We start from the raw sequence: 26,758 nt of genomic DNA on the forward strand, positions 1-26,758 counted from the left end.
GGCCGGCGTCCCCGCTGGTCCCGCCCCCAGCAGCCCGAGGCCCCGCCCCGCAGAGGGAGGTGCGGCGGCTCCCGGCGCAGGGAGGACGCAGCCATGGCGGACTGGGGCCGAGGTGAGCGCGGCCGGGCTTCGCGCTGCCCCCGCCTCGCCGGGCCTGGGCAGAGGGAGCGGTGGTTTAGGTGCAGGGGGGCTGGCTGGGAGCTGTGGGGCGGCGGACTGTGAGGGGGTTGGCAGCGAGCCGTGGGGTGGGGGGCTGTGCTTGGGGGGTTGGCGGCGGGCTGTGGGGCAGGGGGCTGTGCTTGGGGGGTTGGCAGCGAGCTGTGGGGGGCTGTGGGGCAGGGGGACTGTAATTGTGGGGGGTTGGCAGTGAGTTGTGGGGCAGGGAGCTGTGCTTTGGGGGGTGGGCAGGGAGCTGTGGGGCAGGGAGCTGTGCTTGGGGGGTTGGCAGCGAGCTGTGGGGGGCTGTGGGGCAGGGAGCTGTGCTTGGGGGGTTGGCAGCGAGCTGTGGGGGGCTGTGGGGCAGGGGGACTGTAATTGTGGGGGATTGGCAGTGAGTTGTGGGGCAGGGAGCTGTGCTCTGGGGGGTGGGCAGGGAGCTGTGGGGTGCTGTGGGGCAGGGGGACTGTAATTGTGGGGAGTTGGCAGTGAGTTGTGGGGCAGGGAGCTGTGCTTTGGGGGGGGGTGGGCAGGGAGCTGTGCTTTGGGGGGTGGGCAGGGAGCTGTGGGGTGCTGTGGGGCAGGGGGACTGTAATTGTGGGGAGTTGGCAGTGAGTTGTGGGGCAGGGAGCTGTGCTTTGGGGGGGGGTGGGCAGGGAGCTGTGGGCCAGGGGCTGTAGTTGTGGGGGGTTGGCAGTGAGTTGTAGGGCAGGGAGCTGTGCTTGGGGGGTTGGCGCTGAGCTGTGGGGTGGGGAGCTGTGGTTGGCAGCTTAGCAGTGAGCTGGATGGCACAGAGGCTGTGGTGTGGGGGGCCGGCAGTGGTTTGAGGGGGAATCGGGCTGGGAGTGGCCTGGCACTACAACTAGGAGAAGTGTGTTGATGTGTTTTTTGGGGAGGCTGGGGGGACAACAATGTATGGGACAGTAAGGTGTGGGGAGGGACTTAGCAGCAGCATAGTGAGTTGGGAGGACCGCAAGGCCCATGTCAGTAAATATGGGATGGGTGGTTGGTTTGGGTCTGCGGAGCAGCAAGGTTTGCAAGGCAGTATATAATATGCATGGTTGGGTTGGTTTGATTTGCTGGTAGTTTTGAAAAATGCATAAAACTCTAGGATGTGGTAGTAATTTTGTTTTTTTGTTTTAGCATCTTGTGCACGTGAGGTTTTCAAAATAGTTATTTTGTAAAACAAATTTAAAGTTAGTATATTGGGAAATTGGTTACTCCTTCATCTCCCTCTCTTCTGCAACCACTGCCATGGAGATTGCCCCAGTGTTTCTTCTCCCTAAATTTTGTCATCTTGTGAGGACACACAATGGTCCATCCGTCTCCTGTAACTGCAGATGCCTGTTGTTCATTCTGCTTCCTTCCATCTGGATGTAAGGGGTTCAGGCTACTTAATGCTAGACAGATACTACCTGGATCCCCATAGTTTGAAGTGTAGCTGTGTGAAAGACTGAGGGATGGTGGGGATGTTTGGGACGTGCATATGACAGTATGATCGTGAAGTACAAGCTTCCTGCCACGTCAAGATTTCACACAGTGGTTCCTCCATTTGAGCACTGTAATACTCCTTTTAAGAGATGACTTATTTGGCATAAATATTTGCAGTGGTTTATGCTATCTTGTTAGGTAAGCTAGCATGCGGTTTTTTTTCTATGCAGGTTTTGGGGTTGAAATCATCAAAAAGTTCTTAGCCATCCTCATATGGAAGTTATTACAGAAAAACAAACTATTATCCATTATTGCGTATATACACGTGCACATATGCCCAGGTTTTCCCAAGTGATACATCTATGCAGCTGAGAGCAGAGTTACATATTTTTAGAGCAGGAACTCAGATGTCAAAAATGTCTTTGTCTGTCAAGTGCCTGATGAGTTTGCTGTTCACTTCATACCAATGATACCTGGCACAGTAGTTCAGGGGCAAAAGAAACAGTTTCCTGAAATACTGTTGTTCATAGTTGCATAACCTTCCATTTAGTCTTCATTTGAAAAGCAGCCTTAAAAAGGACATTTTCTCAAAAGCTTTGGTGGTGTTTTCAGAACTTCCTTGCAACTGACTCTTGCAAGCTTCACTGATAAGGTTTTTAGTAGTAACATTTTGCATTCTGTTATAGCTTTTCATTAAAGGATTGCAAAGCTTTTCACAGACATTGATCTTTACAATACCCACATGAGGTAGATAAGCATTATTATTCCCATTTTAAAAACTAATGTTCAGATGTAGGCTAGAGAAGCTAAGTGACTTGTCCAACGTATCACAGCAAGTCTGTGGTAGGACTGGAAATAGAAATTAGTAATCCTGAATTCATTCATCAGTTTTAACCAATAAATACACTGCCACTTGTTGTATCATAACCAATAGGACTTTTTTAGGTCAGAGTCCAAGTGCTGTGGATGATATGCTAGATGTGGAGAACAAGCGCATGGCAGACAATCTAGCCACCAAGGTCACCAGGCTGAAATCGGTTAGTTGCTAACTTCACATCATTCATTTTCTTTACTGTCTTGGACCCTGGATGTTGAGAGCATGTGGTAGATTACATGAGACTGGCTTATTTATTCAGCTTTTCAGGTTCTTTTGAGTAGAACACTGTCAATGCTATTAGACTGGCCTGGGGAATTTATTGAAATCCCCATCCCCTGTTTGGGATTTAACCGTGTTGCAGGGTACAAAATAATGTGGGTTTTGTGGAATCCAGAGAAGGAACTAGTTTTGTTAAGTGATGGCAGAGGGCAGTAGCAAGGATATGCAAAGACATATTGCTAAGGATGCCTTCTGTGCAAAGTCTCAATAAAGCCATATTAAAAATATTCAGGGGGAAAAAATTGTGTGTACTGTATTTCCTCAGGGTAATATTCCCAAGACTAAATTAGTTCCATTGGTTTGAAAAACGTTTATGTAGATTTCTTAATGCAGAGACCATGGTGCTAACAGAATATTGGAATCTGTTTTTCCATTTTCATTTTCCCAGTATTTGCACAGTCACTTCAGATACAAAAGTTTTTCTGTAGTTGATTGTGGAACTGAATTTCTTCTGATGCTAGAATCTCAGGAATTTCTACTGCAGCTACTACCATGTAACTGACATTCAAATTTTTCATTGGACTGAACAAACACATTGCTTGTGTATGTGTGGGAGATGGTAGGAGTGATGGATTTGTGGTTGTGTGCTTGGAATTTCACCAGCTTCTATTATGTTAGGAGTTGATCATTTCACTTGGAGACACTGACACTTGCTTTCCTCTGTCTTGAGTAGCTGGCGCTGGATATTGACAAAGATGCTGAGGATCAAACCCGCTACCTGGATGGCACGGTAAGAAGTTGATAGAAGCCCATGAAGTTTTCATCCCTTACGTCTTGAGAATGAGCACAGTTGTACTTGTTTGAGTTTCGGAGCAGCCCAGTAAAGAGTCCCAAATAAAACTGTAGAAGTTAGGCCTCGCAGTGGTCCCCAAATGTTGGGTAAGAAATGTGAAGCTATTTTGTGCAGGGTTTTTTTGGTACATAATCCAAAGGATACCTATCTGCTGTTAATATCATTGCATCTAATCAGACTAGCACAGGCAGCAACTAGTAACAGGAACCATTAGACATACAGGTGGAAATTATTTACTTTTGGGGTTAAAAGCTCTGTCTCTAAAGCTAATACTTACATATAGGCCTTTCTTGGTCACTTTTGTTTATAACTTTGCAAGTATTTATAAATATGTCAGGATTACTTCCTATAATTTTTGGAGCACGTGGAATTAATCAGGGTTTTTGTATTCACCACTCTTTGAAAGTGCTGAGGCTGGGATTCTGTGCAAATGGGCCTTTGCTCATGTTCTCAAATATCCTACACCTTCCACTTCCCACCTTAACTTCTGCAGATATTGTGAAAAACAAATGTCATTTGTAAACTGAAAGTACAGTCTGGTTATGCTTTCTAAATTCTGGCTGCTGATGGATGATTTGGGAATTGAGGAAAGGCTGACATTTCTGTGCAGTGCAATGCCCACGTTTATCAGTCTAGGAAAAAAGACCTTAATTTTCTACTAATTTCAGACACTCATTGCTGTCTTAAATTGATATACATATTGTATAGTAGAAACACAGAGAGAAAATCTGTAACTTAGTGCTTACTGCATTTTTTGGAGAAATTCTGAAAGGAAGAGAATCCAAGGCAAGTGTCTGAGGATGGGACTGAGGTTGTCATGCTTGTTATTTGATGAAAAGGATTAGGCAGTAGCTTTTCTGCATGTGTTGAAGCTAGAACATGGAGGCCATAAGAAAGGTAACTGCAGGACTGAAAGCAAGATAAGATGAAGGTGTATTTAAATACTTCAACGGAGGTGGGATCTGTACAGTCACATACAAAGTTAGAATGGGGAAGGAGAGGAGAATGGAGCTTGGTGAAGATGAGCAACAAGATTATGGGCCTTTTTATTAAATCAGGAAGGTACGTTCAGGAGATGAATTTGTATTTTTATCTAAGTGTCTCAAATATCTTGAAAGAAACTTGAAAGCCGCAGATTTTATACAATTATGGAAGACTGCAGCATTTAAGTGTTGAATAACACTTTCAGGTGAGTGTGGCTGAAAAAGATGTAGCAAACAGTAAACATTATAGCACTAAGATCATCATGGCAAGGGAGCAAGTAGATGGAAGAAAACATGGCTGGTAACTGAGCCCTGTTAAGTTCTTGATGCAAAAGTGAAACCACTACTAGAGATGAACTGCAGTTGGGTAAACAAGGAACTTGGAGATGCCTACACATCTAGGGAGGTGGTATAGCAAGAAAGGCCTGTCCAAAGTCTACATCAAAGTCATAGGTGAAGAGGAAAAAAGAGGTAGCTATAATGAGAAAGGAGACAGCCATTGAGCTAATCAAGGGAAGGTACGTTCTGTGTTCTATCCATAGTTGCAGTCTAGACTACAGGAGTAAGGTTCTCTGAGAGGTAACTGAGGAGAATAGCCTTTTCTCCAACACTTAGATAAAAGCAACGTTGGAGGTTAGGAGAGGCTTTACTTGGGCAAGTGAACAGCGGAAGATTTTAGAGATTTGGGTAAGGAAAATGAACTGCTAACAATGGTAATGATGTGGGAAGACAGAAACAAAAGCTAGAACAAGGGAGAGCTTGAGAGGAGAGAATTTGCATTACTGTAGGGTCTGTCTTTATCTGATGACACAGCACTGAGCAACATGTTGTTCTGTTCTTCAAATAACATAGTCTAAACCAGTGTTTCTCGCAGTGCAGTACATGTACCACTGATGGTATGCAAAAGGATTTCAAGGGGTACACCGCAGAAAATAAGTTACTAAAAATTAGGAGATAATCATTGGGATGGCACTGGGAGAGGGGGTACGCCTATAAGGCCAAAGTCCTGAAAGGGGTATGGCAATGTTTTAAGTTTGGGAAACACCAATCTAAAGTAAAGAAACTGCATCTTTTTTTAAAACATTAGAACTTGCCTGTGCTTGGAGTTTTCCCTGGTTAACTGCATGTGTGGAATGTCTTACTCCAGAATAAGAATTTCCACACCTGGCGTTAGATTAATTCCATGTACAAATAAGCCCTTAAAGATAGAATAAACAGTATTTTTATCACTAGCTATTCTGTATATGGTGTGTAAAGTAACATAAATGAGGATCCTGTTGTAAAACATAGATAGAATAGGACTATGCTACGGTTTTGCTGAGGACCCGTAATTTTTCATTTTCTGGTTTCTCTGCAATGAACGTATGTAAAGTTACAGAGACATAGGTTATCATTATATTTTGAGGGTGTGCATAACATTTAATAGAACTTTACTTGCTCTTCAAATATCTGACTGTGTTGAATGAAGTGACGGTGATAATCTGTCCTTAGAGCTTGAGCGTTGAGTAGCAGACACTGATTTCTCAGTCTGCTTGCTGCTTTTGTGATGTTATCGTTTTAGATTTAGGAGTTAATTCCCCAGGCAACTGGAGACTGAAATGGTTCTGCTTATTGGGGGCAGGGTGGGGGGGAGAGAAGGGCACTTTCTAGGGAATGCTCCATTTGTTTTATGATTTTTCCATTCACCTTTCTGTCTCCCTCAGGACACAGATTTCATGAGCGTAACAGGCCTGCTGACTGGAAGTGTGAAGCGTTTCTCCACCATGACACGATCGGGAAGGGATAATCGCAGACTGCTTTGTTATGTTTCTGGTGGACTGGTGGTTGTCTTTTTCATCCTCTATTATTTGGTGTCAAAAGCACGGACTTGAGTGTGGTTCTCAGGCTGGAATTTTTATGGAAGGAGAAAAGCTGTGGTCAAGATTGAGAGAGACTTGCTCAAAGGTATCCTTAGTCTACCCTGTTAAGGATTGTTGGAATATTCCTGGAGGACCACATAATATCTCTAGACTCCAAGTTACTGTCATGTTTCTAGTCAGTTTTGGATATATTCATCCTTTTTTCACAAAATGAATATAATTCATTCTGACCTTTTAAAATGTATATACCACAACTTGATCTTCTTCCTAGCGCTTAGCTTTCATTTACTGCTTTGTCGTCCATGACCTTTAGCTTTCCTCTGTTGCCTGGCTCATAACCATGTGATGTGCACCTCAGTGCCATGCTGCGCTGTTAATGTGAAGATGTCTGAGCTGTCCCATGATAGAAACGTGCCTGTGCTCTATTCATAAATGAACAGAGGTGCGCAGGCTGCACAGTTTTGAAGTCTGAGTGTGGGACTGGGAGGCAGAGACTTGTTGCATTCTAATCCAGCTCTGTCATTGGCTGTCTTTGTGGCCTTGGGAAGTCAGTTAATCTCGTTCTGTTTGGAAATACATTAATATAAACAGCATCTCATGAGGCTAGAATTGTTTATGCTGCTCTGAAGAACTAAACTGTGTGGTAGGTACTGAGTTGAGTAGTTGCTGCTTATTACTAAAATACATCAGACGTTCATTGTATGAGAGCAGGGTGTTACTACTGGGATAGCTCAGTTCTGTTGACTCTGCAAGTCTCATAGCAGAGGCTGGGGAACGTAGAAAACAGATGTCTGGTGGCAGTAATTTATCTGTAGCTCAAATATCATGAGTTTTATAGCGAGTACCCACGTGCCCAATTGCAGCTGTTAGAGACCTGAGAATGCTGGAAAACTGAAGAGGAGTTCAAAAGTTACTTTACAACAGCTTGGAAACTCTTGGGCTGTGGCCACACTAGCCCCTCCTTTTGGAGAGGCTATGGCAATGTGGCACTTTTGGATATGCTAACGAGGTGCTATCATGAATATGCAGTACCTTATTAGCATAATAACCACCACACATGCTTTGAAACTGGCAATTTGGAAGTATGTGTGGCCACCATCATGCTAATGAGGCACTGCATATTCATGACATCACCTCATTAGCATATCCCAAAGTGCCACATTACCATAGCCCCTCCAAAAGGAGGGGCTAGTGTGGACACAGCCTTGGTGTTTAAAAGGATTCAGAACAGAAAGTTTTTTGTACAACTGATACTAAGTATTCCTGTAATATGGCGCATTGGTATTGTTGGGAAGACATTTCCATTCCATGGGTGAAGATGGAGTTCGGATCTCATCTTCAGTGGTCTGATCAGAGGCATAATTTTAAACAGGAGGAAACCTTAGAATTTTCAATTCTTTGTCCCTTCTACAGTATTACATCGGTAGATAGGCTGCATGTCACTGTGTTATGGTTTGGAATACATACCTGAGCAAGTATTATCTATTGTTTGTGAAGCCATCCCTCCAGAGCTTGCAGCTCTTTGAGATATACGGTGTGTACCCTATTCTACTTAATTTTATGCATTAAAATGTTGTGTGGATAAAGGATGTTTGTGGTCTTTCAGCACTGCATCTTTATCCTGTACAGTACATTGGTTAGGAGTGCTTATCCCAAATCACCCTTCTCTCCTTTCATTCAATTTGTTGGTTTCCATTCCATTCCAACCAAGGTATGTTGCCCTATCCGAGTTATTTATATTTGCCTTCACTATAATAAACAATTCTAAAAATATTATTGTTTTAAAAACCCCAACTCCATACATTATTTTAAAAGACTTTTATGGTACAAAACAACTCTATCATAATTGTTATGTAGCATCTGTTTTTTTGTCTCCAGGGCTTCTCTGTTTTGGATTTTCCTGTAAGAATTCCTTTGCTTGATGATTGGCTGTCTCTTACTCCTCTTGATATAACCACCTCTCTAGAACCAAAGACCATATCCTTTTTACAGTTGATTCTTCTCCCCAGACAAACCCATATTTCCTAATCTCTCTGTGTGTTTTCTGGCCCTGACAAATGACAGTGTAAAAGTGAAGGATTCCTTGTACAAGCACAGAACATTGATCCTTTTGCAGGTTTAGATCCGGTTTCCTTAATCTGCTTCTTGCCTTTAATTTTTTTCTTCTAATGCACTAGTTTATGTGTTTTAATTTATGTCCTTATCATGTTCCAGAGGTGAATGTGCAATACGGATGTGGGGAGAAAGATGGAGAGATGATCTGTGTTTGGTTCAGTGGACTCAGTCCTGTTTGATTTTTTGTCTTTGGTGACGCTTGGCTGTTCCAAGCACCATTTATATTCTGTAAAAGCTTGCGTGGCTCGCTTGTCTCCTGTCTGCTTTCCTCAAGCAAATCATTGCTGACCAAAGACCTCCAAAGCACTCGAATTCTTGTTAGTGCAATTATCTCTTTATTTTGCTTTTTATGGTGTGAATAAAGTTGTAATGTCTTAATATGCTGCATCAATATATTTATGTAATACTGTATATATGTATATATAACCTTATAGTCTAAAGCTGTATTATTTATACCTGCTAGTTTCCAAATAGTACATTGTCACTTTGGATAGATCCTGTTGCCTTGGGACTGGCATGGGTGCACAACATTAAATGTATCAGTGATAGAACACTCATTACAATTAAAAGTGCAGCAATTACAGCCAAGCACTAATACGCATTAGACCGGAAGGGGTAACAGGACAGAGCCCTATGAGAGCTGCACCTGTCCTTATAGCATAAAAGAAACAGTCCCCCCACTTATGGGATGAAGAGGAAGAATGACCACCGAAGAACAAGTCCCCCCACCTCTTGCTCAGGAGTCAATAATACAGCTGGTTAAGAATTTTGAAACAATTTTTGTTGGAAAATGCCAATTTGTCAAAACCAAAACTTCCCATGGGTTCCAGCAGATTTACACATTTGTTCCAATTTTTTTCATTTGTGGAATGAAGTTCTTTGAATTTTGGTTCAAAATGACTTCTTGTTTTGAAATTTTAGCTTAATTATTTTTTAAAATAAAGGTCAGCATTGTCCTTTGGAGTCCCGCTGTTCACTTCCCCATCATCTTCACACTGAGTAAAGCTAAGTAAAACTTGGAGCACAATGACTGGGGAGACTGTGGGTGGTAGCCTTCTTTGGGCTCAGTTGTAGCAGTGGGGCATCACTCTTAGCAAAAGCTGGTACAGAGTTGCATCATTTTTGCATGGAGCTGGGGGGAGGAAGCCTCCCAGAGACAGAACTCCACCTTCTAATTTTGGAGGAGAATAGCCACTTCTATACCATTTCAACAGGAGACTTTTCCCTGTTTGTCAGGCCTTCTTCAAGGGGTGATGTGTAGCAGCAGTGTTTCCATTGCCTCACCACCTCTTTGGGGCAGTATGTTTCTCTGGGGGCATATGAAGGGAATAGTTCTGTGCTACGTGAGTGCAGCCTAAAGCTATGGTTGGCCAGTATATGGCCTTGGGTTAACGGGATGGTGTTCGGCAACCTAGACCAGAGGTTTTCAACTGGTGTTCCATGAGAACTGTCCAAGTGTGCCATGAGATTTTGTCAATTTCTCCTTGCAGTGGCTCTTGACAGAGCTACCGTGGCAGAGAAATTGTTGACCTCATGCCAGCTGGGACTTCAAGCAGTAAGGCTGCTTGAGTCCCAACAGGTGCAGGGTTATTCACTTTTCCCACACAGTGGCTCTTTGCAGATTGTGGACCCCACAGGAGCCCATTCATGCCAGGGAGCAGCTGAAATGCTGCCTTACAGGGTGGCAGAGAACCTGCCTCCTTCCCTGCTGTGACAATGAGGGAGAAGGGAACGGCAGGAGACTATTGGAACTGGGATCTGGTTTAAAAGTTGTGTCCCAGTTCTAACAGGCTGACGGGGAGGGGTGACATTTATGAGCAATCAATTCAGCTAAAAAAAAGTGGATGTGCCATGGAATTGTCTCATTGAAGTGTGCTATGTTACTGAAAAGGTTGGGAACCCCCTCTGTAGGATTACTTTATTGTTAAAAAGTCTAATGCAACTTTGTTCTTCAATCTAATAAAAGGTTTATTTAATTTTGGATTTAAACATTTTCTAGCAAAATATTACTATGTTAGAATTGCAAAGGCATGAGAATCAGAAGCAGAAATTCACTAATCATCCCTCTTTCTCCCATTACCCAAGAATAGCGTAGAGGAAGATGTAAACTAAGGATGAGTGATATAAAGCCAACTTAAATTTTTCATGTTTTGTTTTAATAATCTGAAGGTGTAATGTGTAAGAACTTCTTTTAACCACACCATGTCCCTTGACATTTGTCTATAGCACCAGCTAAAGGTAGGTTGTGTATTCAGCTAGTTTAACATAATAAATATTGACTCCCTGGTTCATTTTCTTTATGTTCTGATTCTCCAATAGAACATAATAGAAGGGATAAATGACATACGCAGTGAGGGGCATCACGGAGTAAACAACAGAACAGATGAGCTAATGCACTAGTGCCAGGGTTCATATTCTCAGCTGGTGGTTACAAGAAGATCCACATGGTAGGGTAATACTGCTAGCTTCAGCATGTCCTCTTCATTAAGGGGAGATGTGGAAAATTCCTTCCCCGCCGGTGGCAAGTTAAAATATTGAGTGATTTTCTGAATGTCATCCTTTAGTGATAGACCTTGTAGAAACTTACTACTTGTCTGATGATAGATCATTAATTATAAGATAGTTTGTATAAAAACTGGCAGCTTTAAAATATAAAGCAACATGATATAGGAAAACAAACTTAGTTTCAGTCAGGCAGCTTGTGTGATGGTCAACAGACGTCCACTATCAAAGGCATTGTATACTCAGAGTGTCGGATTCCAAAGGTAACAACAGGGGCACACGGTTTGGTCAGTGTTATCTGGAGATGGAAAAGTAAATACAACAAATTACAATATTCACTGTCAGGATTTTTAGTTTAAACTTACTATTCTATATGCCTCCCCAATCATGTACAAGATCTGAACTGTCCAGGTCCCCTATTGTAACTCATGCTCCCCTTTTACTAGCTTCCTCTCTGTAACAAGAGTTTGTAACTCAAGAAGCAGGTGGGTGCACAGAATGAGTAAATAGAGCCACATTAAAATGATTGAGGAGTAGTCAACTTCTCTGAACTCTGGGAGAAAAGTTGCAAAATTTCCTAATAGATGAGGGGAATTGGTTGTTTAAACTTGGATGTTGGCAGTCTGAGACAGACTTACCTTAGATAAGTAGTTCAGTTGCTTCTGAATGCAACACAGCCTGCATCAGTTTCTTGGTGAAATAGATTTCTTGTAAATGATAATAGTTTGCAAGGTTTACTTACACTGATACTCCTCTGCATTCCACCTTGTCCACCTTATGCTCCTCAGCTGTCACTGTTTCTAGAATGCATTTAACTGTTCCTATTGTTCCAAGCCCTAATCTGTTGTTTCTGTAGTATCTTCCGACATCACTACCATTTGGGATAAGCGCACCTGTGCTTTTTCCTTAGACCAGCGATGAGTATTTTAGGAATACTGGTGTAAAATCTATTCTTTTTACTTCAACCGCCCCTTTAAAAACAGCTTTTTTTTTTTAATTTAATCCCCTTACCCCCACAATTTGCACTAGAGATGAGCTGTGAAGTTCTAGTCTATGTAGGTGCTTCCCCAAATCTCAAAATGCTTCCAATTCTGTATGCCATCTCAAGCTTGCTTCTAACGGAAATATTTTAAATTATTCTTAATTATGTCCTTCTGTACATACAACTTGTGTGACTCAGGACGGTGGGTGGGTGGTGGTGGTGGTGATGACACAACGCAAGGCAGGGTAACACAGTAATTGCCCAACTGCATCTATCAGGTGAAACTTGAACTAGCACTCTTCTCGGTGTGGTTATTGAAAATCCCATGGTGCTCTGTGAAACAAGTTGCAATTTGTAGTCTGTTGGCTAATATGCAGTGGGGTAATTCTGCCTTCCTCCTTGCTGTTTCAATAGGCTACGGTATTCCTGACTCCTGTGCATCGATACAGTACTAAATGCTGTAAAAATAGCTGCAACATTTCATCATAGAGGGGACAGCAGTGGTGGATTAAACTGATCCCCAAACTAATTTGTTGATTTCTAATGCTGTCATTTTAGGGAACGTCAGGCACCTTCTGTATATAAGCAAGTGTGTTTCTAATTGTAAAAAATCAATACAGGCAAAAGAAGCTGTGCTAATTTGGGCACTTTAAATATGCTTGTGTAAATAAACTTATTTAAAAAATAAAGTCCATTTATTAATGTCTGAATACTGGTGACATCACAGCAGATTTTTCAGAAGCCTTCTCAATCCATCATTGGCTTGGAACACTCAGAGCTGTCTTCCCACCACTAATCTACCACATCCCATCCATCCATCCCTTTCCCAGTCATCCTCTCTATGAGGACTTGCCACCGTTCCTTCTGTGTGTGATAACTTTATACAGGTTATTTCCATCTCTATACCTGTTGTGACCAAAGGACATCAATTTACAATTGTTGATTTCCAACAACATGGCCAGGTTTATCTCCTGATAGAGCCACTCAAGATGGACAAGTTGGAGGGTAGGGACCAGACAAAAAACAATCCAGCTAACTGAAGCTGGGTGCAGAGTGCCATTCAAGTAATGTGGCACACCTCAGGAAGTGCCAGTGTTTTGGGGAGTCGGCAGAGAGCCATCTTCTGTACTTTCATGCTAGAACAAAGGTGAAACATTGACTTCTTGTGGGGCTGGATGGCAAGACTCTGAGGTCAGAAGACACCACAAACTACACTGGGGAAGAGGTTCTGGCAATTAAGAGTACTGGTTGCTGCTATAATGGTACTGTACCAAATCCTTCAGGAGGATGAATTTGCACCACGGAAGAGTGACTTCAGCCTTTGTAAATGAATGATCAGAGTAGAAACATGGAATGTGAGGACTATTGTTGAAGGGAATCTCTTTGTGGTGACCAAAGAACTGGAAAGATACACGAAATATGTGGCATCTCAGAGCTGGGATGGAACAGTAAGGGCCATAAATACATACCTAGATGGATGGAATGAACAGTCTTGCTGGAACTGACATCCACAAGGATTTTTTAAATAAAAAAGTCCAATTTCTTGATCTCCAGCAATTATTCAGACTCAATAATGCATTAATATTGTAGGATGTAGGTTTTTTTAAAAAACTTTATTTGGATTTGTTCAAATGTCGCCTCTTCTGAGTAGTAATACTAAACAGTAATAGTAGCTCTTCCATGCCAATTGATATCCTCTCTTACCAATAGTCCTCTTAACTAATTGAATAACAGGTTGAATCTCTCCAGTCTAGCACCGCTGGGGCCTGATGAGTGCCAGACTAAGAAATTTACTGGACCATAGGAGGCCAATTTTGTCTAGCAGCATCACCAGCACTTCCCCTGCTTACTGGGCTCTTAGAAGAAAATTATGTGTAACTTAGAGCTAAATAACAGCACTGAACACTGAAAGCCAGCACTAAACAAATGTTATGGGACCATGGGAAACTTGGCCACATCCATAGTAAATGGTCATCCAGCTGACTAAAATCATGTCAGATTATGGATGTTGCCAGATGAGAGAGTTCTGGGTTAGAGGGGTTCAACCTGTATTGAAAGATCTTGTCCTGGCTATTTGAATCTGGATTTTTATATGCTGAATTCTCAAGGAAAAAACTAGATTTTGCAATAGATCTAAATCAAGACTTTTCAATTCAAGGAGTCTAAATACAAACCAGCCCTGTGATTTGCAACTGTTTGTCCTCTGTCTCAGCCAGTTTTCCTCTAGATCTCAAAAAGCAATTGGGTGATCCAGGAAGACAGTTGCTGAAATGAGGAGAAGGTAAGTAGGATGTCTCTCTGCCTTACCTTTCCAGGATAATAGTGTCCAGGTCCGGGATTTATTACATTTCCTGTAGCCTTAGTCCGGGTGCCCATGCTGTACTTGGGGGCTCTCTTTTTGTACACATCAACATCTACCTTTTTATATGCAGCTGGGCCTGGCGTCTGGAATAGAGTCAATGGAACTTTCAGTTAAGACTGGCAATATTTAATATAATCAGTTTGCTATGAGAACTGCAAAGGTTTATCATGAGGGACTGAAAAAACACTATCAGCAACGCTCAATTTTATTTTTTTTTAAACTTTATTTTATTGCAGAAGGGCTAGGTTCCCTCTGAACAATGTCATACCCTTTAGGACATGGGTTCCCAAACTGGGGGGGCATGCAGAAATTCTAGGGGGGCACAAGGTGACTCAGCCTTCCCCACCATTCACCCCTGCACCCACCCAAGAGAGAGCCTGCTTTCAAACATGGACTCAGTTGGTTAACTACCAGTTGAGTCGTCGTCCTTTCAGCATGCAGGGGTGCTGTGAGCAGCCCCTGCCGTTTTATGTGGGTGACCCTGGAGCCACTATAAAAAGGAAGCAGCTGCAAAGAGCCACGGGGAGTGCCCTCCGGCAAACGTGAGTGAGTGAGGGTTGGGGGAAGGGGAAGGGACAGAGGAGAGGAGAGGAGGGTGGGGTGGCTGGGGTAAGAGAGGTGTCTGGGAGTGCCTGGCTTGGGAAGAGGGCAGGGGCTCTGGCCGCTGGACCATGGAGCAGGCTGGCAGGCAGGCAGCTCGCATGGTGGAGGTGGAGGGAGAGGACGCTGGCAGCTCACATATGGCCGGGGGGCTCTGGCTTAGGCAGCTCACATGGGGGAAGCTTCTGGCCTGGGCAGCTCACGCAGCTCAGGGAGCTGGCCCCAGCAGGGGATGGCCCGTGGCTCAGGTGGGTTACTGGCCCACGGCTTGGGAGGCTGGCCTGTGGCTCTTGGGGCTCCAGTGGCTCAGGCCAGTGGCTGGTGGGGCTCGGGCTGGCAGGGCTGTGGCTCAGGTGGCTGACTGGGACTCCAGTGGTGGGCCCATAGCTAGGGTGGCTCAGGCCTGTGGCCTGAGGGGCTCTGGTGCCTCAGGCCCACAGCTGGCACGTGGGGCTTGGGCCTGTGGCTGGTGGCATTCGGGCCACTGGTCCCACAGCTCGGGTGGGTGGCCAGGGCTCATTTTCCTTCATGTTAAATTCATTTTGTTTCTGATGTTTCTGATATTAAATTACATTTTTATTAAATTTTTGGGCCAGTAAAAACTACTTGTGCTTATTTTTATTTTTAAATAACATTCTAATCAATTTTTGTATTTATTTTAAACTACGAATTGAATTTTTTGTTAAAAGGGGGATGGGCGATGCTAAAGAAGAGATGGAGAGGCGTGAGGGTTTCTCAAGCATCCAAAGGGGGGCATGATACTGAAAAGTTTGGGAACCTCCGCTCTAGGAATTTGCTCTAGATAGATGTGTGACGTCTTATTAGCCTGCACCACTTCACTTTTGACAGACCGCAAAGGGACAGTGGTTCACAAGGAAATGAAAGTGCCCTTGGTTGGTCTCTGCATGCTTTAGGCACTGATGCTCTTCAATACTTTTTAATATAAGACTTGTTTAAAAGCCCAGCATTTTCAGTAGGTTTTAGATAAGTACATGATCGTTTTTATCATATGTAATCATGTTGTAAGTATGTAACATGTTACATGGTATTCAGCTACAGTCTTATTCCATTTAGTATGACGTTATAATAAGCATGAAAGCTGATGCTTAGTTTGGTAGGTGGCACTAGGAATGTTGCTACAACTTTCTCCCGTGAGGGATCATTTTCTCTCAGGAGAATTAGCTTGCACTGTGTCCCCAGTGCCCCTATCTTGTGCACTCCTACCCCCTGCATCTCTTGAGCTCTCTTTGCCCCACATTAATGCCTGCACCTCCTGTGGCCCCAACCCCTGCACTGTGCCGTCTTCACTCCTACCCCCACACTTCCTCCTGTGCCCCTAACCCCTGCATCTTCCTCCTGCATCCATGTTGGGAAACTGACCCACTGGGATGCACAAAGCAGCTGGCCTCAGTGCTAGCTCCCACATGGGACTGCTGCTCCTTCACCCAAGCAGATCCTTCAGGGGATGGATGGGGTAGGACGTGGGCAGCTGGGCCAGAGGGTTTATCAAGGAGGGGCAGATCTTGCGGGGGAGGGGCTGTGGTAGGATGTGGAGCAGCACCTGGCACAGAGACCTGTGCCCCTCCTCCCCACCCCCGCAGCAGAGATGTACATGTTGGCAGCTGGTGTGAGCAAGTATCTGGAAGCTGCTCTAACCCTGCTGTATTGCTGGCAGTGCCCCTGGGATGGCAGGTGGGGCCCCAGGACGGGGGGGATGTGGCATCCCCAGCCACTCCCCTAACACCCCTGAGTGCACTCCTCTCCCTCCAGCCCCATGCGTTCCCCCCACCCCCAAACTGCCTCCCAGATCCTGCACCCCAGACCCCCAGAGCTCCACCCTTCCTGCACCCAAACCCCTTTCAGAGCCTGTCTCCCTCCTGTTTCCCAATCCCCTGCTCCAGTCCAAAGCCTGCACCCAGACTCCCTCCCAGAGCCCACGCCTTTCCCCCCACTCAAACTCCTTTCTCAGAGCCTTAGGCAGGGGCCAGGGAAGGACGTGGGCATTCTGGGCACCACCAACATGTTCACAAACCTGCCGCCCCTGAGCCTGGTGGTTGTGTGGTGGGAGAGGGTGAGAAAGCAGGAATGACTAAATAGATATATGAGTGTGTTGTCTGGGGGCACTCAGGGAGGGCAGAAACCTGCAGGCTTGTGTTCGGCCACAGACGAGAGAGAGAGCAGCCTCAGCTGGAGCAAGGCAGCAGCACACCCAGACCTCCCCTATATCATCTGCACAGCTTGGAGGGACTGAGAAGGAGATCATGCCCCCCCCGCCACACCCCACCGCAGCAGACAGGAGCAGTGGGGAAATGGTCCCGTCTAGAGTGTTCAGGGACAGCTAGGGGTGGGGGCTTGAAGTGGGAGGTCAGGAACAGCAGGAGCTGCACGCATGGAGCAGAGGAAGGAGAGGTGTCCGTGCTCCGGATGAGTCACTTGACTTGGGTGGCTGGCTGTCCAGCTGTGCCCTGCAGCTTGGTCTTCCCCCCAAACCCCTCAGTGCTGCTGCTTGTCTGCCTGCCTGCCACCTGCTCAGCCCCAGGTCCTCTCCACAGGCCAGGTGGGAATCCTGCTCCTGCTCACAGCACCCTCTTTGGCAGGGTGTCCTAAGCAGGGGCCCTCACAGCCCACCCCACAGTCTGGCCTGGAACAGAGGCTAGTGATACCAGGCCTGCTGATCCTGGCTAACAGCCATTGATGGACCCATCCTCCATGGATTTATTTCATCCTTTTTAAAACCCTGTTAAAGTCCTGGTCTTCACAATACCCTCTGGCAAGGAGTTCCACAGACTGACTGTGCATTGCGTGAAGAAGTACTGTAGTTCCTTCTGCGTGTTTTAAACCTGCTGCCTATTAATTTCATTTGGTGAACCTTGGTTCTTGTGTTATGGGAACAAGTAAACAGCTTTTCCTTATTTACTGCCCCCACACCAGTATGATTTTATAGACTTCTATCATATCCCCGTTAGTCATCCCTATTCCGACACGAAAAAGTCCCAGCCTTATTAATCTCACCTAATATGACAGTTGTTCCATACCACTTTAATTTTGGTTGCCATTTTCTGAACTTTCCCCAATGCTAAGGCATCTTTTTTTAGGTGAAGTGACCCCATCTGCATGCAATATTAAAGATGTGGGCATACCACGGATTTATATCAAGGCAATAAGATATTCTGTCTTATTCTCTACCCCTAGAGCCCTGCAGATGTCTGCAGATATCTGCAGTTATCTGCACCTGCAGGTGTGAATGTGGATATTCATAGTTCATTTTAAAAGATACAGATGTGAATACAAACCTTATATCTGTGCTGGGCTCTATTTATTCCTCTCTTAATGATTCCTAACATTTTGACTGTTGCTGCACATTGAATGGATGTTTTCAGAAAACTATCCACAATGATGCAGAGCTCTCTCTCTTTAGTTCCCATCATTTTATATACATATGCGTAGGTGGGATTCTGGTTTCCAATATACATTACTTTGCATTTATCAACATTGAATTTCATCTGCTGTTTTATTGCCTGGCAATCAAGTTTTGTGAGATCCTTTTGAAGCTCTTCACAGTCTGCTTTGGACTTAACTATCTTGAACAGTTTTATATCATTTGCAAATTTTGTCACCTCACTGCTTACTCCTTTCTTCAAAACATTTATACGTAGGTTGAATAGGATTGGTCCCAGTATGCACCCCTGGGGACACTACTAGTTACCCTTTCCAGTCTGAAAACTGACCATTTATTCCTACCCTTTGTTTCTTGTCTTTGAACTCGTTATCAGCCCATGAGAGGACTTTCCCTCTTCTCCCATGACATCTTATATTGCTTTTCTACGCTAACACTGGAGTAAAAGATTTTTTCTCTAGAATGTAAAAGATATGTTGCAATAGTTGTGTCCTTATGTGAAATTTCGTATAACATGTTACTTAACGCATTTCTATGCCACATTCCAGTTCCAAATCCTTTTCCAGATGGCATTCAGGCAACATGGTGCTTAGGCACAGAAGGCCTAAGCTGAAAACTATGATAGTCACTGGAAAGATTCCCACTGATTCTTATGGATTTTGGATCAAGCCCTTAGACAGGTACTAGCTGTACATATAGTTAGTGTCCTCCCTAGCCAATGGTGCAGTTACTAAGAAGAGCCCTATTTACAGCCAGTCTTCAGCTGCAGCATATGTATCTTTTCATGTTGCAGAACACTTGTGTCTGTTGTTGTACTGGGAAAGACCCACCAATGCTCCCTCAGTCTTGGAAGCAATGACTGATCACTGACTGTCAAGGAGACCAGCTGGGGAAGAAATAGAAAAGCAGCTTACCTGATGGAGATCCTCATCAAAACGCCCAAGCTTACTCTTCCATTTCATGGAATAACACGGGCTAGCAGTTTTGTCCACTGTGTTGGGTCCCATCACCCCAGGGACAGTGTACGCGCCAGGACCTTGGGGGAAAAAAACCCATCATAGTTATGGACACTGAATCTGCAGGGATTAGAAGGAATATCATAATGGAGAGAGACTTTCAACAGAGGCTGAGAGGGAGGAGGAGGAGGGATAGTTCTTTTTCAAATCTCCTGTCCTTTTTCTGTGCTGGAATTAGAATGGGCATCCAGGTTCTGAACTGCTGGTGCTCATGCGTGGTGAGCCTGGCATGGGGAATGAAACAAACAGAAAAGGAGATTATTTACCTTACACTAACTGTGTTTCTTCAAGATGCTGTCATAATTAACGACAAATCTCGCCGCAATTTTCTCAGAGCCCTCAGTATCTTAGGAATGGATGGAAAGGTACATTCTCATCCCAAGGCCACGGAACCTGGACTTGAATGTGCTCAGGAGCAAAGTGCCTGATGTTTTGTTATTCTGGTCCATGGCAAATATGCCCATTTTTGGGAATTGCCACATGCAAAAGATGTTCTGAAGAAGTGAGTCTTTGACAGACCACTCCTGGTTGTTTAAGAACAGCCTGATAAGTCAATCTGCCAAGGTGTTTTAAGGGCCAGGAAGGTGCACTATCTCTGGTGTGATTTGATCCAGAATGCACCAACATCTAGAGTAGGACAGTCTTGCTCCCCCTTATATGGTGTGTTGTCTGTTAGTGTTCAGATCATGGATTCATGGAGCAGTGGTAGATGTATTTTGTATGCCAGGCAGATAGCTCTAGGATATTTATCTGAAGATGAGCTTCTTGGGGGCATCTCATAGGCCTTCAGTTTGAGAATGATTTAGATGAGTCCTCCATCCCCAAGTGAAGATATTTTTTTGCTAATGTCCTGGTAGGTAGAGGTGCAGAACAGAGTACTCCCTTGCATAGCTATATTGAGTCTTTTCACCAGTTTAATGAGGAGAGGTCTTCTTGTGGAATCATGTAGTATCTATTGGATGGATACTCTTGCATGGAGCACAAGTGAAATGTGGCAAACTAAATCATGTATCCTGAAGGAGCGTCCAGTAGAACTAATCCTGATATGCATATAGATTCTGGAGAACATGGCACCAGGAATATTGTCATTTCCTGCTGACTCTTACACATGTTTTCTTAAAGTTTCTTCATGGCTCCCATTGCATTTCTTACACAGGGGAAGGAGAGTACATAGAGTATTTAATGTTATGCCATGATGGGGATGAAGAAGAAGAGTAAATTTCTTCCAAAGGAGGGGCTCTACTGGCAGGAGCATCAGGTTCTGTTGTGCTCTCTTTAGCTAGATAGGGGTGAAGTCAGTACTGCAAATTTCTCTTTCACCTGCTGTGCTGATGCGTCAGTGGCTGGTGAATCCTCAACAGTTCAAGGAGAAGAGATGGGTACCAAGCCAGATGAAGAAAAAAAAATCACTCAGTACTATAAATGCCTTGAATACTAGGTGCCAGTGCTGGGCACCGAGGAATGCGATTCCAAGAATGCCTGTACAGAAGCAAGGATCATTACTAAGAGAAATGCTCCCTGCAGGTTTAATGGCTAATATTGGTGCTGTCTTAGCAGTCAGTACAGCGGTGCCGAAAAGACAGAACCCGATGGAAATCACAACTTTTATGTATGTTGTCAATGTGCAATAAAACAAACACAAAGCTGCAGTGACACAAGTGGAAGCTGCAGGGCATTTATTTTCACTGCCACAGATAAGAAGGAAGTGATTGTTTGACCTGATCTACCACTTAAGATTCATGCCCTGCAGCTAGGGATACAAGGGAACTCAATGCACATGTGCAGCTTTAACAAAAATGGCCCGGGGGGGTGGGGAAATAATCTGCTCTCATGTGCATAGAGTGCAAGTGCAATAAGAATAAAATCCAAGGAGAATAATGGAGGAGAAAAAATTTCTGTTCCAGACAAGGGTCCAACTCAAAGTTCAGACCTCAGGTGAGTGTATGACTAGCAGTTAAAACAAACATTAAAAAAAAAAAAAGAAACAAATTTAAAAAAACACATTTTAATTCTTTTTAATTTAATTTATACTGGCATCCCTGGGACATTATAGTGGCTTTTGAGAGCAGTGTGGTACTTTAAGGCTGCTCCAATAACTATCTGGGTATAAAAGGATGTACTCATTTGAAAAATGAGTACATAGTTTAAGGAGAAAGTATTACAAATGTTAGGCAATCATTATTAAATGTTCCACCACAAATCTCAGGTCCCATCTACACAAATGTCAGAACTGTGTTGGGGCAGCAAATGACAAACCTACTATGCTTTCATGAAGCTGTAACATGGTTTGGTTTTTGCTTCTGTGAACAGAACTTACCTCTATCTTTTCAAGTCTGTAGCATAGTTCAAATAGCGTGATCATAATATGTTTGCCATTGCACAGATATTTTTTCTGACTTACTGCTTTGTGCCTGCCACCTCTCTCTTTTCCACCTGTCTGCTCGCTCCCCCTTGTCCATCATGTGAAACACAAACGTCTTGCTTCAGTTTCAAGGCTGTTTGTGGCTTTTCTCCATGCTCCCTGTAATTTCTTGTACACTACTGAGATTATCTAATAATGCCTGCTTCTGCTCTGCCAATTATACGAGTCTTTATTGCTCACTTGTAGCATTTCCAAACAAGCACTTTCGTGTTTTCTACCAGTCTGCTCATCAAGCATGAGGAGATGTCTGTGAATTTCTACAAAGCCAACTCCTTCTCTTTCTCCTTCTTCAGATCCATCCAGAAAACTCTCCTTTACTTTTATGCCCACAAAAAGTGTGATAATGGATGGGCAGCTGGTACACTGAGGTGATAACTGTTACGCCCGCTAATGTTTGCTTGTGCTCCTCATTCTGTCTCTCCGCTTGTTGTCTCTTGTCTTATACTTAGATTGTCACTTGCCTAAAAAGCTGACAATCTTTTTGTTCTATGTTTGTACAGTATTTAACCCAATAGAATGTCCATGACTGGGCTCTTAGCTGCTATCCCAGGAATGATTTGGTTCCGTCTATACAAAGAAAATCAAACTGTATTTTACAAGATTTGGGCACATCTATTTTACAGCTAACACACAAACGCTGTTGTGATGGTAGACAGGGTGTTTATCTGGCAGAACCAGAAGGAGAAGAGAAACAGTTGCACAGTGATATGATGTAGATATTGCTCTGAAAGCTATACAACAATAAGCATTATATTGTTTTGAATCTGTCTGAGAGATTGTTTCCAGACCCATTATTTTTGATCAATCTTTATCTCTTCTGTCTTGTCTCTGCATATTTGATATTTTTCTTGCTAATAGTGTAAACCTAACTCCTCTGTAGGGGCCTGGGTTTTCCAGACAGTCATTCATAAAAGAATACTACAATTCTTTTCTAAATCTATGCTCATTTTTGAAGACACGTTGTGGAGTTTTTCATATTGATGGCCCCTATTGATTTTTTTTATAGTTGTGCTGCTAATTATTTGCTGACTTGTAAACTGTTGTTAAAAGGTATTGCATATGCATTTCAAACAGACCTAAGAAGATAGTTAGGTCATATTTTGGCCTCCTGATCTTGATGATAGTATATCTGTATGTAGCACTGGCTTTTGTCAAGGCCTTTGGTATATCTCCATGACTTTGCGAGCTTTTATACCTCTGTGCCAAAGGAGTGCCTCTCATTTCTGAGACACAAGCTACCTGGCAATGGAACCAATGTCTAGTGACTCTGAGTCTTGTCGTACGTGCATGAGCATTTCAGTATTCCTTCTCCCCTGGAAATATTCATATAGGTCCATTACCCCTTGTGAATTGAAAGGAAGAATTTGGTTTTCGTCAGCTTTCGCTTCTTTTGACACTGAATCCCTTTTGGCACTGTCTCGAAAAGCCCATCTCCACTACAAATACAAAGGGGATGGATATTGATGCATTTAAGACTCGATTTCCATTTTAGTGTAGACAAGACTGTCCTTAACCACTGAGCTAAAGCCTTGGTTGTGAGCAAGGCTTAAGCCCAGCTACAGGACACACTTGTAGTTCCAATTTGTAGTGTGAATGGAACCTTATTATAACCAGCACAGAGGACAACCATATTAAACTGAGTACCCTATCTAGTTCACTGCTTTTACAAGTCCCAAGTTCAAACTGCACATGAGACGTTCTTCCTTCATTTGAATACAGCAAGGTTGCAACATTCATGAGTTTAATGCTCGTGAATTCAATTATTTGCAAGCAGCTGCCAATTCCCCGTGGCTCTGGGCAGGCAGCACCAGTGGCTGCTGCTTTTCCAGGGCTCTGGGGCGGGAAGTGCTGGCGGCTGCTGCTTCCCCGGGGCTCCTCGGGAGGAGTGCCAGCGGCTGCTTCTCCAGGGCTCTGAGCCAGGGCTACGGCACGGCCACTGAGTGGCTCCCCGCCACCCAGCCGTTCTCTGTCTCCCCACTGTCTGTCTAGGAGCCCATGGAGTTTCTGTCCCCCAGCCAGGATAAAATGATATTTGCAAAATTCAACACTCACAAGGGTTCTCAAATGGAACCCTCATGAATGTTGCAACCCTACTGTAGTTTGCTGTTGAGTTAGGCTCAGGACTTCCACTTTCTTTAGGCCAAGTGGCAACTACAGGACACACAGATCAGACTGGATTCCTCGCGGCTGGATTGTACCTGGAGAGCTGTCGACTCTGAAGCTGCTGGTCCTGAATGACATGGTATGCGCAGGAGCGGTTCGATAAACATGCTTTTTTGACTTCTCTGGTGAATAATCGCCTAGCCAAGAGGTGAGCAAAGCAACAACAATGAATGTTTTGGATGTTCCCTTTTCATGCCAAAAATGTGTCTGGGTCTGTAGGGTCAGTGTGTGCAAAGTTGCAGTGCTTCAACCAGGCTGTACTGCCATTTCACCCACATCCCAGCCCCATCATCCTATTTTGCCAGTTCTCCATCCATCCATCCCCTTACACCCTGCACAGCCGTTTCCTTCTTCCAGCCCTGTGGTCCTACACTGCCCTTTCTTGACTCTTGAGCCAAAGAGCCATGTTACTGTTCCTCCCACATCCTATCCCCAAATGCACGAGCTGTTTTTTGACCCCCATTTGAAAACATAGAACCATCAAATACTAGACCTCGAAGGGAACTCAAAAGGTCATTGAGTCCAGTCCCCTGCCTGCAGCACCAAGCACCATCTATATTATCCCTGTCAGATATTTATCTAACCTATTCTTAAATATCTCCAATGATGGAGATTCTACAACCGACCTAGTCAATTTATCTCAGTAATTAACCACCCTGACAGGAAGTTTTTCCTATCGTCCAATCTAAACCATCCTTGCTGCAATTTAAGCCCACTGTTTCTTATCCTGTCATCAGAGGTTAAGGAGAATATCTCATTCTGGTGTGCGTTAATAGGTTTATATTCCCTTAACACAGGATAACAATAGCATATTATCTTCACCTTAAATAAACTGCTGAGAGAAATGTTACTCACTTGGGCCAGGTGTGACCTCAGTTTTCACCTTTGGGCGCCCACACATGGTATAAGCTGGCGCCGTTTCCTTTCCACTCCTGGTCATTGAAGGTTTCACATAGTAACAAGGCCCCGGAGAACAGGCTTCATGAAGCAAGGACTTTGCTCCCTTAAATGTGTAGGCAGGGGCTTTCCTTTTGGTGGGGTTGTGCTTCATGTAACCTGAGAAGAAGGGCCACATTTCATATGCATGTGTCAGGTTTTATTTTACACCCCCTTTGGGTCTTGTTGCTAAAGTTGTTTGAGAGCTGTTGGGCCATGAGGTTCTTTCCAAGACAGTGGCTTTACTTTTGGTTTCTGGGACGGACAAATGGTTGCCATGATTGCACATCCATCTCCATTTACAGGTACGTCAGAGGTTTCTCTTGTAATAATTAAGCCTAAACTGAGGTTTTCGGAGCAGTTCTGTCACTGGACAAAAAATCTGAAACACTAATTAATGGCAACACTTCTGCTGATTTCAGAGGGGCCAGGATTTTACCCTAGGATTGCAAAAGTCAGCTGTACTATCCTGTTCTTATGACTGTGACTCAGGCTTGTCTACATCAAAAACTTACCAAACAGCTATTCTGGTAATAATTATTCTAGTAGTTCTTTCACTATACATCCTCACGTGGATGCTCTTATTCTGGAGTTTATACTGAAATAACAATCTCTGAAATCGCTATTATGATACATTTCTAAGCAAAGACACACTCTAAGGCCTTTGTAATCTAAGAGATTCTAAAAATCACTACCAATTACACAGAAGACTAACTCCTAAATAAAAATCTGTTTTGAAATACTATTTTTAAATAATTTGTGGACAAACACAGAAATGCTGTCTCGTAAATGTAATTCTCAGTAGGACTGAAAACATTGATTTTCCTGTGTGAAACTGCTGGAGGTGTTTGAATGGAATATGGAGTTTGTACCGAATTGTTTTGAGATGATTTATGTTTATAGTGTGTTAAGTTCATGTTATTGGCTGTGTTGCTTGAAAAGCTGTAGCTTTGCCCTTTTACCTGTTGTTCCCTGTATTGAGTACTTCGGTCCTGGACTGGTAAACTGGGCCATTATTGGGCCTCTTGGATGATGAGGCCTCCAGGTCCCCACCCAAGCGCGGTCACCCATGGCTGGAGCTGGTTACAAAGCCTAAATGGAAAGTAAAAGGGTTAATAGTGGAGTCTTTTAAAGAAGCAGAATTCTACTCCTTGTTCGCATTTCTATGAAAAATTCTCAGTCTGGCCCTGTGATTACATTACACCCCCAGCCTCATGGGCTGGATCCAGCTTTCACATTAATGGCAGTGAGACATGGGCTGTGTCTACACGTGCCCCAGACTTCGAAATGGCCATGCAAATGGCCATTTCGAAGTTTACTAATGAAGCACTGAAATGCATATTCAGCGCTTCATTAGCATGCGGGCGGCAGCGGCGCTTCGAAATTGACGAGCCTTGCCGCCGCGCGGCGCGTCCCAACGGGGCTCCTTTTCGAAAGGACGCCCTTTCGAAAAGGAGCCCCGTCGGGATGCGCCACGCGGCGGCAAGGCTCATCAATTTCGAAGCGCCGCTGCCGCCCGCATGCTAATGAAGCGCTGAATATGCATTTCAGCGCTTCATTAGTAAACTTCGAAATGGCCATTTGCATGGCCATTTCGAAGTCTGGGGCACGTGTAGACACAGCCATGATGTTTTATAGATGCTTGTTGATAAAAGCTGTCCGTCTCTGCCTGTGACTTTAAGACTTGCATTGTGCCAGGAATAAAGGACCCTGCTCCTATGGTACGTAGCTAGTATAAAATCTGCTTCTTTAGGCCTTTGATACTGAAGCATTCAAATTCGCTGGTCTGCTTGTTTGCTAATTTGCATTTTCTTGTTCTCCTGTTTATGGTTAAATGAGGACCAGGGAGACATCTGGATGCAAAGCAGTCCTTCAGGTCAGTACC

General features: G+C 44.0%; 2 protein-coding genes across 5 annotated transcripts; one reads left to right on the top strand and one right to left on the bottom strand.

The window, feature by feature from the left end:
* Nucleotides 1-54: 54 nt before the first annotated feature.
* On the top strand, nucleotides 55-9,449 carry BET1L (Bet1 golgi vesicular membrane trafficking protein like). 3 transcript variants are annotated; one of them, XR_012646053.1, is made up of 5 exons: nucleotides 55-112; nucleotides 2,533-2,624; nucleotides 3,417-3,473; nucleotides 6,223-6,463; nucleotides 8,257-8,368. XR_012646053.1 is itself a non-coding variant. In XM_074997985.1 (5 exons), exons 1-5 carry the CDS (start codon nucleotides 94-96, stop codon nucleotides 8,404-8,406), a joined length of 435 nt encoding a protein of 144 aa, XP_074854086.1. In that variant the 5' UTR covers nucleotides 55-93; the 3' UTR covers nucleotides 8,407-9,449. The 3 variants fall into 3 exon arrangements, 2 of the variants coding, with proteins under 2 accessions (XP_074854086.1, XP_074854087.1); XM_074997985.1 differs by having other exon boundaries at nucleotides 6,223-6,339; nucleotides 8,257-9,449; XM_074997986.1 differs by lacking the exon at nucleotides 8,257-8,368 and having other exon boundaries at nucleotides 6,223-6,527.
* A 145-nt stretch (nucleotides 9,450-9,594) lies between these two features.
* CIMAP1A (ciliary microtubule associated protein 1A) lies at nucleotides 9,595-25,944 on the bottom strand. Of its 2 annotated transcripts, XM_074997983.1 has the most exons (6): nucleotides 25,836-25,944; nucleotides 24,793-24,993; nucleotides 23,973-24,074; nucleotides 19,251-19,372; nucleotides 14,285-14,422; nucleotides 9,595-11,293 (listed from the first exon to the last, which is right to left on the bottom strand). In XM_074997983.1, the coding sequence occupies exons 1-6, from the start codon at nucleotides 25,942-25,944 to the stop codon at nucleotides 11,204-11,206; spliced, it is 762 nt and encodes a 253-aa protein (XP_074854084.1). In that variant the 3' UTR covers nucleotides 9,595-11,203. The 2 variants fall into 2 exon arrangements, with proteins under 2 accessions (XP_074854084.1, XP_074854085.1); XM_074997984.1 differs by lacking the exon at nucleotides 14,285-14,422.
* Between the last annotated feature and the right edge of the window lie 814 nt (nucleotides 25,945-26,758).

Source organism: Carettochelys insculpta, chromosome 6 (genome assembly GCF_033958435.1).
Source record: "Carettochelys insculpta isolate YL-2023 chromosome 6, ASM3395843v1, whole genome shotgun sequence".
In the NCBI taxonomy this organism is placed as follows: domain Eukaryota; kingdom Metazoa; phylum Chordata; order Testudines; family Carettochelyidae; genus Carettochelys; species Carettochelys insculpta.

Coding starts and splice junctions, on each gene's coding strand:
- BET1L (XM_074997985.1), top strand. Junction 2,625..3,416: donor AGGTCACCAGGCTGAAATCG/GTTAGTTGCTAA, acceptor TGTCTTGAGTAG/CTGGCGCTGGATATTGACAA. Junction 3,474..6,222: donor CCCGCTACCTGGATGGCACG/GTAAGAAGTTGA, acceptor TGTCTCCCTCAG/GACACAGATTTCATGAGCGT.
- CIMAP1A (XM_074997983.1), bottom strand. CDS start 25,944: ATGGGTGACCGCGCTTGGGTGGGGACCTGGAGGCCTCATCATCCAAGA. Junction 24,075..24,792: donor TGAGGTCACACCTGGCCCAA/GTGAGTAACATT, acceptor CCTCTTGGCTAG/GCGATTATTCACCAGAGAAG. Junction 19,373..23,972: donor CAGAGTCGACAGCTCTCCAG/GTACAATCCAGC, acceptor TTTTCCCCCAAG/GTCCTGGCGCGTACACTGTC.